The 16,454-nt window shown below is 38.5% G+C and overlaps 1 protein-coding gene across 2 annotated transcripts in view; it reads right to left on the reverse strand.

Moving 5' to 3' along the window:
• Nucleotides 1-2,072: 2,072 nt before the first annotated feature.
• The window catches only part of GOLPH3 (golgi phosphoprotein 3), a 33,224-nt gene continuing 18,842 nt past the window's right edge, over nucleotides 2,073-16,454 (reverse strand). Inside the window, exons 1-4 of one of the 2 annotated variants that reach the window (XM_080372604.1) lie at nucleotides 15,642-15,776; nucleotides 12,297-12,599; nucleotides 9,572-9,686; nucleotides 2,073-5,838 (exon numbers count right to left, since the gene is read on the reverse strand). In XM_080372604.1, the coding sequence (XP_080228730.1) occupies nucleotides 5,414-5,838; nucleotides 9,572-9,686; nucleotides 12,297-12,506 (750 nt within the window). In that variant the 5' untranslated portion in view covers nucleotides 12,507-12,599; nucleotides 15,642-15,776 and the 3' untranslated portion in view covers nucleotides 2,073-5,413. Of the gene's footprint in view, nucleotides 5,839-9,571; nucleotides 9,687-12,296; nucleotides 12,600-15,641; nucleotides 15,777-16,454 lie in introns of those variants that run through there. The other variant, XM_080372603.1, reaches the window with a different exon arrangement.

Genomic DNA, 16,454 nt, shown 5'->3' on the forward strand with positions numbered 1-16,454 from the left:
CAGTGTGACTTCTCCATCAAGGCTCTGCTGTCAGAGCTGAGATGGGTTACTGCAAGACTGCTGCCTGGAAAAATGATCTGGTTTGCTAAATTTCTTCTGCAAGTCTCTGAGATTCTTAATGGTGTGTAGGTATTATTCCATTCAGCACTGCAAAACTTACACATGATTTAGCTAAAACTTACTTTTCCAAAGTGGCTGAGGTCCTCAGGAACACAAGGAGTCAGACCAGGATTTTAAAAGCTGATTAGAGACATGATTTGGTTTTATTTGAGTGGACAGGAAATTAAAAAGGAGCTACAAAGATGCCCTGGCAAAGAAAGCTTACAAACTGCCTGTCATTTTGCTTTACCAACCACCAAAGTCTTCTAACACCTTATTCAAGATAAATTCTAGGGCAAACAGAGAAAAAATCCAAGATTTGAATAAATGTACAACGCAACAGATTATAAATCCTGGAAGACTAGCACATTAGATGATGACAAATCCTTTCTGAGCAGACATCAGATGCACTAGATGGAACTGAATGATGTATTGGGAGTCAAGAAAGCAAAAATGAAAAACTGAAATATTTTAGTTTGTTTTGACAGGAAAGCAGCTTATGTGATCACAGTGTAAGTATATCCATGCCTCTTTCTTCTCCCACTTGTCCCCTTCAACCAAATTAAATAGAAGTAAAAAAACCATCCAAATAATTTGCCTACAACTTCCATAAACATAAACAGCCAAATAGAGAAAACATTTTTAAGCTGCAGTACAAACCTTTTTAACAAGCAAAGAGCCCAAACCAGAAAATTACTCTTGTATATAATGTTCTCACTGCAGCAAAAGCTTGAGAGACAGCAAGTGCTTAAGAGCACTGGCCCGGGCACAAGATCTACCAAATTTAGAGAACTGGCAAAAACACAATGCTCAGCTGCAGGTCCTCCCTGCTGCCGGGACAACAGCTTGCTTTTGAAGCAGGAAAAGAGCAGTTTCAAGGTAAATTAGCATCAGGTTTTGTTCACCTTAACAAACCACATGTCAAAAGCTGTAGCAGGTGGCCAGCCAGCTGCTTCTGTTCAGCCAGCACTGACAAACGTACTTGTTGGAGAAAGGGAGGTTCCTTCAGGCACCAGCAGGGAATCAAAGCCGAGGGGAAGCAACACGGGGTACAGAGCAATGGAGAGCCAAGCTCAAGCAGACAGTAGACCTAAGAGCAAAAGGCGGCTAGTAGTGAAAAGGCAAGAGTGGAAACACCTAAGGTTGGAAATCAGTACAACTCATTCACAAGCACAGAAGTTACCAAGCAACTTGTAAAGGAAAAGAGAAGAAACAGAAAAGATCAGGGGCCAAAGCCAGGAGATAAAAAAGCCGTAACAGCAACTTGCTTGGCTTCTTTGTGCAAAGGGGAGGGGGTAAGGGAGCCAAAGGCTACAACTCGTCATTTCTTTCCCTCCTCTCTTCTGCTTAGAAACCGCCTCTTTTCCCCACTGTTTCTACAGAAAGCCTTTCTCCTCCTAAGCCAGAAGGCATTACTTACCATCAGCTTTTTCACAGGCTTTGTGCCGCTGCTTTTTGAGGACAGAAGAAAACAACCCAATGGGAGGGAACTCCAGATCTTATTCGGAGATTAACACAGGCAGCAGCCCTGACCAGCTTCTTCCTCACCCAAAGATCCTCCCTGCTACCCCCAGTCACCTCCTAGCAGCACACTTCACATTTGACGCTTACAAAGCATTTGACAACATCTCACTTCCCAAGTAATTAAACTCTTATACACATTAAGCATCTCCACAGAATGAGTTACTTTTTCAAGAAATTTTTACTTCTCAGGAGCTGGAAACCCCCTTCTATATAGAAAGACAGATGGACAATAAAGGAAACAAGGACCTAACAGGCTTTGACTACCTGAAGCCCAGTTGAGGCACAACTGAGGCCTTGATTGAAGTCTTTAAAGTTCTGTTTTCCAAACTGATGAAGACCAGAACCTCATGAAAAACTGGAAATTACTTAGCAAATGAAAAAAAAAAATAAAAGAAAAAAATCCTTTAGGTGTTGCATGCATGTGATACACAGTAACCACCTGCAGCTCGTAGCTTGAAAGGGTGCTTTATTTTGTTTCAGTACAGATTCAGTCCAGTTCACAGAGAACACATTAGATAATACAGGTCTTCACTTTGTAGGAGAAATGGGCATGAACACATCAGCACTCAGTCACCAGCCTTTTACGGCCAATTTCTGCAACTTTTGCCTCGAAAGCACAGTGGCATAGTGTATGGCACACAGGTTTCACTAGCATCCCATACAGGGGCACTGTAGCATCACCTTGAGAAACACAGAAGAGGAGGATGTCAATCTCAAGGACTGCAAAACTACAGATATATATATATATATATATATGTATGTACTGCTTGGGGACTTAACTGTCAGAAGCCTGTTATTGACATTAACTTTAAAGTTCGTTTTAAAAGAATGCACCCCTGAATAACGTATGCTCCCCCTTGAGGCATACATTCAAGTTCAGGCTAGATAGTGGTCTTCACTTCAGCCATTGAGAGCTGAGGACCCAGAGCAGACAAAAACATTTTAAATCCAGGTCTCTATGAACTGCAGTAGCAGCTTATAGGAAGAAAGGGTACTTGAATCTCAGCAGAACAAAGCAGTCTCCCATGTTTAACCATTTTATCACATAGCAACCTGAACCAGCAACAAAGGCGAGGACGTTAGCTAAATCAGTTCCTGTTAACCTACCGGTCTTACCCTTCTCGCTAGACATAAGGTTAGGTAGCACCTGTGAGACTTCAGGTTTTCTGAGGCACAACACAGGACTCAAGACTCAAGATCTATTTCCCCTGCACATCCAGCCTTATACCAGGTCGTCTAGCAAAACCCACTGTTGCTCTTCACAAAACCTTCATTACTTACATGAAAGTTCTTTGATACACCCAGTACAAGGTCTCCCCATCACAGAGAAATATTGTATCTTGAGGGAAAATAAAGCCGATAAATACTGTAGGCAGTAAAAAACCATAGCCTCTTTCTGGGAAGGACTAAAGGGTGACTTCTTTTAAACCATGTTGGCTATAAGAGCGACAAAACCCCAATATACTCCACAACCTAGCATGAATCCAGCAGGAACATACCAAATACTCACAGAACGAAGATGAGAGAACAGAAAAGGGACTACAAAAGATACTTTCAGCCTGAAGCATGCTGCAAGTAGCTTAGATTTTCAAAGCTACTTCGAAAGTTTCGTGCACCTAACTTGCTCCTGATACTCCACTATTTTTCTGACCCTTCCACCTACTTACTTTTCTCTCCTCTCAAAGAGAAACAGAAAAGAAAACGGATCAGAGGAAAGAGAATGAAAGCAGTGTGTTAGCATATACTATCAAGTACGGAAAGTATTCTACAAGCTGTGAAATGTAAAAGCAACACAGCAACTTCCATGTTTCCTCCACTTAAACCAATCACATTTTGAAATGCTTAAAAGAAAACGTCCAAAGTTCATGCCCAAGCTCCTCAAAGTTTTAACCACAGCATCTTACAACTGAGAACACTGTCTTTTTATTTGTAAACCAGGGTTTGAAATTTTACAATATAATTTCATTTTTCTAAAGAAACAGTATTTAAGAAATGAAAGAACAATGTGCCATTAAATGTTAAGGACCATATTTTTAAAAACCTTTATTAAAAAAGGTTATGTAGGTATGACAAATTGTTAAAGTCAAATACTTAAGCATCTAAATGATTGAAAATGAAATGCAAAATTAGAAGTCCAGTCACAGATGAGGCTGTAGAGTTGTGCTCAAGATAGAAGAGGTCCACCCATGGCAGGCACAGCTGCACACTCACGTTAACTCAGCCATGAATCCTTCAGATCTGAGTGACACCGCTGATTAGGTCAGTTTGATCTACTTAATATAAACTCTCCCTTTCTAATAAGAAGGATATTAACTAAAGCTTTCAGTTAAGCAATAAAACCTTCCTAATTAGCACAAAAAATAAGAATTACATGCTTGCTCTGTTTCAGGCACTTTCAAGATCATAGTTTATTTACTGTAGGTAAAAAGCTAGTATACAGATTAAGGGATCCCTTAAATTTCAACTCTACAGTTATATACCATCTAGTATTCTTGCTCTGAACATTAACCAAAAAAGTTTCTAAACACCTGTAAGCCCCACTATAAATCTGCACTGTTATGAGGAAAGAAGAAATATATAAATCAATGCTTAATTTTTTCAATGCATAATATTTACAGTGAAACCGATGGGAGATAACAAGCAGTGGCAAAGAGGCTATAAATTTTAAAAAGCCGAAGTTTTATATATATATTTTATAATAGTGTGCTAATCAGCATAACTGTATATAAAAATTTAAGATATAGCAAAGCATCCCATTACAGAAATCTTAAGTCATCTGAACTGCAGTCATTACTTGCTAACCACTTACATGCAACACCTGCTAGGACTGACTTTGTTTTTGAAAGTGTAAAATAAGATTGAGACAAACATTAATTTGTGTACAAAGTTGAAAACTGCACTCAAGAATTGTACTTGGTCATGAGCCTCTTCCATACAGGAGGGGGAAGAAAAAAAAAGTACAAACAATGATAGGAAGTGATCTCTTTCTGTACATTAATTACCAAAGGCAATGCATAGACTGAGAATACCTGGATGGCAAACTCTGTAGACACTGGAAACAGCTTTCACATACATGCTCTTTACAGGAGGCCTTTCTTTCCATCAATGTCAGCAATGGCTGACAGTAAATAAGGGGCACCAGGTGTACAACTAAGTAGGTCTTGCAAAATACTAGGATGGGGCAGTTGTTAATATACAATTTGAACTATATATACAATATAATGGAATGTATCCCATTCCAAAACTGGTTTATGAAACAATAGGACCTTTCTATCTAGCCTTATGACTCAGTGATCATTCTAATGAAAATGTAAATACACAAGAGACTTACATGAAAAGTAAAATTTATGGGGCATTTTACAGGAACTTTTGACAAAGCTGATTAATGGCATTTCTGCTTTTAAAGTAAGTTCGTTGAGTATAACTGAAACATCTGTGTATAAAATGTCCTGACATACTTCAACATGGACCTTCAGCGATCTAAACCACTTCAACAAGATGCAAAACAGATTAAACAAAGTATTTCCAATAACTGAAACAATAGGAAATGGAATGCCAATATGGCAGTAAAACCTTTTTCTGTTGTTTTTAAACAGGAAAGTCTCTTGTACCAGCAGAATCCTGTATACAGATACACAGAGAAGGAAGGAATACACCACTTATAATCCCCATTAAACAAGAGCAGATTCATCATGTGAGAAGGTACAAATTACAGAAAACATGAATAGTCAATAGAAGGAAAACAACTGGTTTACATGAAACAAGAGAGAACGCTTCAGTCTGAATGCAGTTATTTTGTGAAAGCTGCTACAACAGCCCACAGAACCTCATTTGTGTTGGCTTTCATACATTCAACCTCAGGGTCTAAATCCAGAAGCTGCCGCACTCTCTTTGTGGCTAAATCATACTGCTCATCCAAAAGGGGGGCAAAAGCGTTCTCCAGAACATCTGAAGCATGGGCTAAATAAACAAGTGCCAGCAAGCGCTTGTCCATGCGGTGAGGGTCATTTACCCATTTGTCAAGAACTGCTTCTTGAACCTTCTTGATGAGGCGCTGTTTGATATTGTTGTTGGTGAGAGGGTGCGTAGTCATGTCAAAAAGAAGGAAGTTCTGTTTCTCTGTTGTCAGTACACCTTTCTCCACTAGATTTTTAGCTAACCGTTCACGGACGTTTCGTAGTTGGTAGTGCAACTTCAATGGGTTCCATGTTTCACCTAAAAGAGCAAGCAAAAACCCCAACAGTCAGGTAAAGTTTAAGCTGTACTATTACAGTGATTTCCCCCTTCCCTTGTGGTGCAGAATGAGCTGTCACATCCATATAGCTGACTATACACCAAGATACTGTGCTCACGTCAGCATTTCTCTGATTTCTAATCTCTGACCTAACCAGATATAGGCATAGAGACCGTAAGAGTCTCCTTGGAGGAATGCAGTGTATGTTTATAAACTTTGGACAAAATGCTAGCCAAGCCACATCTTGATCAAGGATACAAAAAATAAGCAGTCTTGTACTGAAGAAAAAAAACAACACAAAAAACAAAACCCCAACCAGTCATGAAGAAAGAATTTACTTTTAATATTAAAAATAAAACTAAGCATCTCCTCCTCTCTTACGCACTTTCCTGATTCCAGCCTTTTACCATTTTGGAGACTGGAAGAAGTGTCATTGCTTTCTTTCTGTCACAGACAAGCTAATAATGCACACCTACCCTGTGTATTTCTGTTGCTTCATGTTTTTTTTCCTCTCCCTTCCTGCCCCCACCAGATGAAACAGCGACCACCCACTGGGTGAATGCAGGGGTTTATCTGTACACATGAGCATATTTGGGGCAGGGGTTTTAATTTTCCTATGAAAATTATTTTTAATGCTTTTTGTTAAGGCAGGAGAATTGTGCCCTTCAGAATGCATGACTATGCGCATAGAGAAGGGAATTTAAAAAGCACAAAATCAGCATCAATAGCTACTGACAAAGCTAAAATTGTTAAGCACCGAGAAATCCACCTTTGCTTAAAAGTTTACTTAAGCTAAAAACTTGTCCTGGTTTCGGCTAGGGTGGAGTTAAATTTTTTCTTTGTAGATTGTACAGCACCATGTTTTGGCTGATGTGAGAACAATGTTGATGGCACACTGATGTTTTTAGTTGTTGCTGGGTAATGTTCATAAGTCAAGGACTTTTCCGTTTCTCAGGCCCTGCCAGCGAGAGGGCTGGAGGGGCACAGGGAACTGGGAGGGGACACAGCGAGGACAGCCGAGCTGAACCAGCCAAAGGGGTGTTCCACACCATGGGGCGTCATGCTGGGTATATAAACCTGGGGGGTTGGCTGGGGCCTGGGGATCGTTGCTCAGGCACTGGCCGGGCATGGGTCAGCGGGTGCTGAGCAGCTGTACTGTGCATCCTTTCTCCCTTTTCCTCTGGATTTTATCCTTTTTCCCACCTTACCATTGTTGTTGTTATTGTTCTTTCCTTTTTATTCTGCTTAAATTATTAAATTGTTCTTATCTCAACCCTCGAGTTTTACATTTCTTTCTGATTCTCCTCCCTATCCCTCTGGGTGAGGGGGAGCAAACAAGTGGCTGTATGGTGCTTGTTTGCCAGCTGGGGTTAAACCACAACAAAACTTTAGGTCCAGCCTACCTAAGTATTTATTGTAAAATGTCCTCCTGATATAATAAAAGTGTATGCATTTTAAGAGGCCAGAGAAGAAACAGCTTTAAGTATTTGTTATATTGGTGGGGGTTTTCTATAAATGAATAATAGTAACAACCACAGATGACTTCCAGGTTTCTCCCACTGTGATGGAGGATGACATATGCTGTATCCAAGCTGAGTAAACAAATGAGACGACACCAGCTGCATAGCGAAAGGCTGAAAACACACCCAAGCCTGAACTACACATGCCCCTATAGGTTCCACACCTCACTGAATGTGATTCCCCAGCTAGACCATGAATGAAACCATCACACACACAAAAGTGCAGTTTCCTTACAGTGTTTCACAGGGCAAAGGATATTTCCTAGATTTTTCTACATTGGTTAAGGGGATGCGGCTATACAGTAATAAAAATCAGTACTGTGATGACACCTTGTGACCAGTCTCCTCCATTACACAGACATTTGCTTGTCAAAACAGACGGAAGTTTGTTACATCTGCAGGAATGCCTGACACTTTGATCCAAACCTCTGTATTTCCTACACCTGCTTCTGTTAGAGGCTATCTTATAAAAAACCATCAGCCTGGAAAACGCCACTTTACACATCCACATAAATTATTTCCATGATGGCTTTGAACTCATATGTACTGTTAACTTCAAGCAGCATTCCTCACATAGTTACTTTAAGCTGTAATTACCAACAATCTTCCTGGATCAGGTCCCAAAGCAAAATTCTAAAAGTTTCCAAAAAGAACACAATAAACAGAACACCAAAATATTTTTCTTCAAAGGGCAGTCCTCTAAACGATGGGAAATGTGAAGAACTGTAATGCCATCCAAGAAACTAGTAATTAATAATCATATCTAAGTAAAAATGATTGATCCAAGTCCTAGCCACAGCACTGACAATAACTATCTTCCCAGAGGGAGAGCTCAGCAGGGGCAGGAAAAACTTTAGCTTAGCTCAGCTCAAAGAAAACCTACAATACTGTTCATTCATTACTTGACCTTTCTTGAGTCAGTACTAACTTGATGTGCTCCACACTGGGAGAGAAGGTGAAATGTCAGCACAAATTATATATTTGGGACAAGAAAAATGAATTGGTTTTGCAGGCTGTAAAAGTGAAGGAAAGCTGAGGAAGAACAACTGCAAGGCCTCGCAGCAGACATGCCCCCTGCTGCCAAGGGCTGCTTTGTTCTCCTGTCTCCCCCCTCTGTCTGATAGTCAAGGAGCAACACAGGAGGAATAGCAAGGACAAGAGTATGAACTGATGTGCAAGGAAGGCTGTTTAAGGTGGTACAGGACAAACACGAAGAACAGGAAAGCAAGGCGGAGAGAAAGGTGAAGGGTTTTTGCTGAGTTTCTGGACATGTATTGGTTGTTACAACTAATATTTTTAGAAAACTTCAAGTCTTACTACACCATACCTCCCAAGAGTCATGTTGTTGACAAAACAGTGGGGTTTCTTCCTGCACTGTTTGCAAAACTGAAGTCATCTCTGACCTACTCCAAGGAAGCTATATTTTATGCATTTTGTAAAAACAGACAAATCTTGGTGACGAATTCTGGCTACAATGAAAAAAACTAATAAAACAACATAACTATAAAAGCACATGTTAAAAGATGTTCATTGTTTATTTCAGTTTAATTTATTCATCCTGAGGATACAACTGTTGGCAAGACATGAAAAACATTAACTGTAATTGTAAAGACGAAATCGAATTGACGTTTTTTTTGCCACAAATTACTAGCTTTACAAGAGCAGCCGTGGGCAAAGTACTCAACTTGAAGACTTTGTTTTAAACAATGAGAAAATTTGAAAATATTGAATTACATTTCTCTAGTTAATGGAAAAACAGAACTACTGACTTTTTTACAACTGAGTGGCAGACTCTGTATCTCCTTTCTTTAACAAATGACCTGAATACTGAAACCATGCACCTATACCCTGAACTTCCACTAACCCTCATTTCCAATTACAGAGAAAGGCAGTTGTATCTCCAGGGTGCAGTCCTGATTTACTTCAGAATCAGTGGAAGGTGCCTCTTCCACAGAGTTTAGATGTCCTCTGACACCTCCATATAGATCCCTTCACTACCAAGTTAAATCAAAAGCAACAGTTACTTGTATTTGATTAAAGGCTACAATCAACAAGAGACTAACCCAGAGGACAGACCAATTAACTTTTTTGCATACTTTCTCCCCAAAAACCTTACAGTATAATCTCCAGTCATGTCAGATAATTAGATTTATTGGGGGGGAAAAAAAGCAAATATATTAAGTCCAAGGCTTACCACTAAGCAGTTCAATCCAATTTTGAACTGTTTCAGGAGGCTGGGTCTCTTTTATGTGTTTCAGAGCTTCATCAAGAAGAACATCCCCTGTAGGAGCATCTGACTTGCAAATCACCTAGGACAGAATAAAATGCTGTCAATATTTTGACTGAATTTATATACCATAAACATCCACCAGTAAAACCTGTAAAAAAAATTTTCTGTTATCAAAACCAAGGAAGTTTTAAAAATAAGGAACCATCTCTAAGAATATGCAACTTTAAAAAAATAACCTAGTTTTCAAAAAAATCTAGTATTACAAAGCTATGTTAAGTCTTGGTTATCTACGACTTAAATTAACCCTACTGGACTAAAACTACAGCATTAAGAACATACTTAATACCTGATTTTTTTAAGAAAGATAATCCACTAACCCAGCCAGGCCCTTCACTTCCTCCCCAAAACAAAGTATACTGCAGTATTAAACTGCTCTCTGATGGCAGTCTATTTTACTGCCTCAAGTCTATTTATTAAAAGTACTGCAGTTAAACAATTAGGGCACAACAAATTGAGAAATCAATTACAAACTGAAAAAGCAGGAGAACTGGTTTTCTTCTATATAGTCATGGATAAAAATAGGTTCAAGAGAACACGTAAGTTTTACAGCTCTGAAGAAAACATTGACCAGCAATGCTACATTCCATTCATAGCACTTAAAACACACATATTAGGCAAAATAGGTATGTACTCATGAACTCCATAATATGCAATACTAAATGAGATTATCATTTTTTATTAAGTAAATTCTAAAATTATTTGAGCTCTTATGTCAAGAGAGCACTGAACAACAAAGAAATTCACAGTAACGTAATAAAATCTAAGAATTTGAGTAACTGCTTGTTTACCAACATAAATAGTTAAACCACGTACAAATACAACCTTTTCTGGTTTAGAAAAACAAAAGCACCAAATGAAAACATGAAGATCAAATTAGTCCAAGTGAGTGTTTGAATAAAAACAAATAATAATAAAATCTGTTTTTCTTTAGGAAAAGATGATTTACTACAGTGTCAAAACTATTGATGAAAATAATGACTAAATCTGGCAATTTGAATAGTTTTACAACTTAGCACTTCACAAGCATCAGGTAAAAAGATAACATGCAATTGACAGAAAAACTAAAACAACACAATTCCACATATACAAGAGAAGAAGCAAGTGAAAGCTCTCATTTTTCTGTAACACTTCACAGTAGTCAGAAAGGTCCTGGAAAAGCTTTACGTGTCCTATTGAAATACATCCCAAGTTTAGTTCTGTTCTGTAGTTCTAATAATCCTTACTACAAACAATAGAGGAATACAAGACATTTTCATAGGGTCTCTAGATAACATTGAAATTAGTTGCAATGGTAGAACAGCTTCAATACTGGCAAAATACAGGAGATGTGTATAAGATTAAATGAAAAGGAAAACTGCTGGAGAGATCTTTGTGAGTCTAACAGGTCATAGGTGGAATACTATTTCTGATTTAGATGGCATATATGAAGCATAGAAACTAATATTTTTAATAAAAATCAGCAAGAATGAACCTATCCACAAATGTCAGGCTAAAAAGAACAAAGTTTGTTTAGATCTAAAAAGAAAACGTATCCGATATTTTTACATAGAGAGTATCAAACAACAGTTTAGGGTGCCTACTTTGGGAAAAATAAAAGATACCAGCAAATTAAACATCCAGGGAGCTGCCGAACTGCATTCAGTGGAGACTTTTAAGACTAAACATCTGCCAGGGAGGGTCCAGAGAAACCTCATTATCTGTTAATGCATCAAGATTAGAACAGTCTCTTGAGATATGTTGGGGAGCTGGAGATCACTCCAACCATAAATCTCAGATACTTGTTTTAAGAATACAACTACATTTTAATAGGCAATCCCTATTTAAGACTAATCACAGAACAATGCATTTTTATCTTCCTGATTTACAAGCTTGCACCACAGCATCACTCAAACCCTCCATTAACTACATATGATGATATTTTACCTATCTTCCAATTTCATATAAAAATTCTGTATTTTGAAGTTTCTGTTCTTTAATTATGTAACAGCATACTTTAAGTTGGGTTTTAAAGCTCCTGGGTTGCGGCTATTAATAGCTACCTATCAGATATTTCTTTAATTAGCCTAAAGACACCCAACTTATCTTTACTTCTTTTTAAAACTGACATTCCAGCAGTACTTTCGTTTCTTTGAAGTGTCCCACATGATTACACTGGATAGCTCCAGTCTGCTGCATCTGAGAGCCTGCTACTCACCATCTCACTTAACAGCTAAGATGAAGTCATCTTTTTGACCAATAGGTTCTTTATTATTAGAAAAAGGAAAAACAAAACCTACCTCACTGAAGAGAAAAAAAGCTCTTCAGTCTAAGATATATGTAACATTTTTTTTTAAAGTTCAGAAAACAGCTTTCCTTGCTTTTTTGGGGTTAAGATTTTTTTTTTCTACCACTGCAAAGAAGTTTAAGAAGCCAGCCTGAATATAGTGTACCACAACAGTACGACCCTAAACATACAGGCATTTAGAGGTAAGAGCTGTAAGGAACAGACTCCACCATGCAACTCTGTTAGGACTCCATAAGCTCTCGTGAAGCCACAATACACAGGGATTTTGTTTCTAATTTTACTGTTGTCTGCAGCCAGGCATATAGCATTGCTTCTTCTCATTTCTCTGCTACACTGAATACTCACCGCACAGATTCTTCTGATTACCCTTCCCCTCAAACAAAAGTATTTTGGTTCACACTTCCATGGTATTTCTCTACTCCTCCCCCTCCCACCACATGGATGTGGCACAAGGCAACAGCAGAAGCTCAACCACCTCTCTCCAGCTTCATGGATCTGCTGTTTCTTGAAGGATTCATTGATGAATGCTTCCTGGCTAACTCTCTTCAGAGGCATAACAGCACAAGAGAGGTGTAACAGCACAGGAAGAGTGGCAAATCAAGTAGGTTGCTGATCTTGTGAACTGGATCACCACAGAAGATTACACATCTGCAAGAGGGAGATTATTTTCTCTCTTTAACAGAAGAGCTAAGGTAAAGAAAGAAGCTAAGCTCCTGGTTCTTCAGAGATGATGGTCCTTCGCCTATTGCAAGAACTCTTTCTTTATTCCCATTTTTCAGTGATTTATCAGGTACTAGATCTGCTTTGAATCCAATTGTTGAGGAAATTTAAATTGTACAGAATATTTAATTTGCATTTTCCACAACAAAGCTTTGCAATTAAGCAGTGCTAAAGATTTAGCACTTCTTGCACTGATTTTTAAGTAAACTTCATTATTTAGTTCTAATACAAAAATTCACTCATGCATGAATCACTCAGAACTGTCAGCTAGAAAATACTGAAGTTAATACACCAAGGATTTGTAGGGATTTCTTTTGTTTTTAAGAACTCTAATGATTTGGTTTGCTTTCTGAGGCTGTTAGGTAGCACAGAGTACCATTTCCCATCTTCAATAACCACTAATCTTAGAAATTATTTACATATAAACCTCAACATTCATTTATTTGTTTCTAAAATAGATACCAGTAGCTAGAACTCCAAAACAATGCAATGATTACATACTCTTAAGCCAAACTCAAGAGGATGTTGCAACATAAAATAACATCATACTGACTTTCAAAGCTTCACTAACATCTATCCAATCCTTGTCTGTCAGTTTCTCAGTCTCATTTGTCTATGCCATCCAAGCATGGATTTAATATATTTTGATCCATTCTGAAATTAGAAAATTTCCATTCTTAGAAACTGCAAAAAATTATCAGTAAAGATCCACCTGATTTAAGGCTCTAAGTAAAAACCATTGTAGCTAGCAAACTTTCAAGTTAGCTGTATGAGCAAGAAGACAGTTAGTTGGTTATAAATCCATACTACTGCCCAAGTAACTAGTTCTACTCTCTTCTTGTTCTCACCTTACCGCTTGTGCCAGCAGTCTCACTTTGTGTCTCACCTGATGATAATATCAAGAAATACAAGTAAAAACTAAACTGATCAAAGTAGTGAATTAGTTTTCAGCCAGAGGGGGTTACCTGACAAGCCTGCACAAATGCTAGGAACAACCCAAGAGACTCCAATAAGCCTCTTCACAAAGAGAGGACTACCCTTCACAGCTGCAAAACACGCTAAAATAACTGAAGCCTAAACTCCTCCCTTCAGACCATGGCTTGAAGATTCACAAATCAAAGCTTTGAGTTTTAAGGAGGTTTTACCTTCCCACGAATCTGAGGATGGACCTGGGGTGAGGAGGAAGAAAAGCTAGCCTGGGAGGCAGAAACTATAGAAAATGTTGTCGCCACCGATTCACAACCTTGTATGCAACTACACAGTCCATTCCACTCACTAAAGCACAGTATTTAATTCACAGCCAAAGCTGAGGACAAGGGGAGCAAAGCCTGCAAAAGGGGGACCAGAAGGACACTTCATACAGTTAAGACACTTAAATCTAGGCAACACAGAAACAACACTGAAATCTTTGTTGACACAACACTTCAAAGAAGATACAAAATGACACAAGTCAGTTATGAGAATTATTTCTGAACCGAGAAAGAGGTGGTAACAGAGGGAGAAGAAACCTCATACAGATCAGCAGTTAGTGATTTTATTTGCAGGAAATTACTTAGGCAGAAACCAATAGTCATTTGAATTTTAAATTAAAGCCTTTTTCATAGAACACTCCTGCCTGCAAAAAGAAATCTCTCAATTGCCTTGTAACAGCAGAAAGAACACAGCCTTTAATATTGGGTGGCTTCTAGATTTCCTTCAGCAAGATCCAGGGTGCAGACAGAGAAGAAACAAACACACCTACCAACTCCCAAAACCACATGATCAAAGTTTTAACAAGGCTCCTACCTGCCCCCCCCCCCCCCCCCCCAACCCATAAGAAAAAACCCACAAAACTAACCACCAAAGATGACAATAATTTTGCTTGTATTCTTTACTGAAGATACACATGGGTTATTTTTCCATTTTCCTAAGAAAAGCCCCATAGTTAACATTTCAGGTAGCTAGAGCTGACAAGGTTTGCACAGAATGAAAATAACTGCTAAAGAACATTCCTGAATACCTAAGGAGCCAAAAGCTTTGAAGGAAAAAAAAATTCTGCAAACTAATCAATACTGAATATGCTTAAATGAAGCTAAAAGAAGTAGCAGCTGTTTATCTGAACAGAGGTTTGATTCTTCAGAAGAGGAGGAAGTGGGAAGAAGGTTGGGGAATTTGTAAGCTTTCCTTTAAATAGATTAGCAAAAGTTAATATTGCCAGGGAAATGTGACACAAAAGAGAATTTATCTGTGGTGGATAAACAACATTTGACAAAGTTTTCAATGAGCTTATTTTACAAGTATCCTCTAACAGCTGATGATGTAAAAATTTTTCAAACAGTGTGACTTTGCACATGTTGTTCAAAGGAAAAATCCAGCAGCAAAAGTAGTAAATTAAGGCCTCAAACTTTCAACCTAACGCAATAAAGGACCTTAAATGTTTGGCCATCTTGAAGGTCAGTGAGTACAACAAATCTAACACAACAGTCACATGCTTAAAGTAGATACAGTTTTGTGTTCTCAGGGGCGCAAGACACAAGGATCATTTCCTTCCCATGCACTGCAAGCATGTACTACAACATGGTGTACACCAGAACTGAACAGGGGTCTTGCAGGATACATTTGGTAGGCTGTCAGCTTGCCATTCCCCTCCAGCATCAGCCCACATCTCACCAACACTGCACACATCAGTTCCTTCAGCAGATTACCACTGGTGCTACTGGCTCTGAGCAATAACTGCTGGGTTCCCAACAGCACCAGTAACGCATCAAGAGAACAAATGGGAGCAGAGAACATGTACAGAAGATTTTCCAAGGCATTTCAGCTTGCCATTGAAACACTCAACTCTGTGCGTTTAACTTTGGTCAGTACCCAGAATCTCAATCCCCATGTAAATTTAAAAAAAGTCTTTTCCTTGTAATCAGTTGTAATTTATAGTTGCTGTATTGCCTGAAGCATGGCACAAAAGTAAATGGATCATCTTCCCCCACTTACCTTTCTTGTTAATAGACTTTTACGCCTCATTCCACAAGCCTCTAGCTGAAGACGTCCTCGCAATGCCAATTCAATTAACATACAGCCACGCAATCCTGAGGAGATGCAATCATTCCAGAATGAAGTGTAACCCTGTGAAGAATGAAAGACAGTAAGTTATCTCTATCTCCACCTGAAAGCGGAACAGAAAGAGGCTTACTGCATTCTCCAGTCAGTTCTCCTGCCTTCAAACACTTTTGAAGTAGCATCACTAGCCAACAACCATTCCTGCACTGAAACATGGAACAGAAACTGACTCATCCCCTATTAGTTTTGACACTTGGTCTCACCTCTCTGAAGAACAGGGAAACCTCAGGAAATTATACAAAATGTAACTGAGGTATTAAGAACTGTGAGACATAAAGCATGGTTTACACATACTCAAAATAAACTTACTACATTTTTAAGACATCAAGTGTTTGGCATTACCAACATCACACAGGCTTATCTGAGTTTCTTGACAAATATTAATGTCATTTAGTATCCGTAAATAATATGGCACTGATAAAGTAGTAACAACCTAAAAATTGGTATTAAATAAAATATGGAGTATACTGGAACACAAATGCGGCAATCAGCACAAATGACAGAACAGATCTTTTTACCTCGAATATAGTAAAATAAAAGACAAATGTTTTCAAGCAAATATTCAGAACAGCTACTATTTTGTCATTTAACATTCTGTCTTTTGAGAAACGATTGCAGAAACACTCGATATCATCCAGAAGGACCTTCCAAAACTTCTCTAGTGATTAAGTGCTGAAAAGGAAGGGG

This window comes from Falco punctatus (assembly GCF_963210335.1).
Source record: "Falco punctatus genome assembly, chromosome: Z".
Taxonomy (NCBI): Eukaryota; Metazoa; Chordata; class Aves; order Falconiformes; family Falconidae; genus Falco; species Falco punctatus.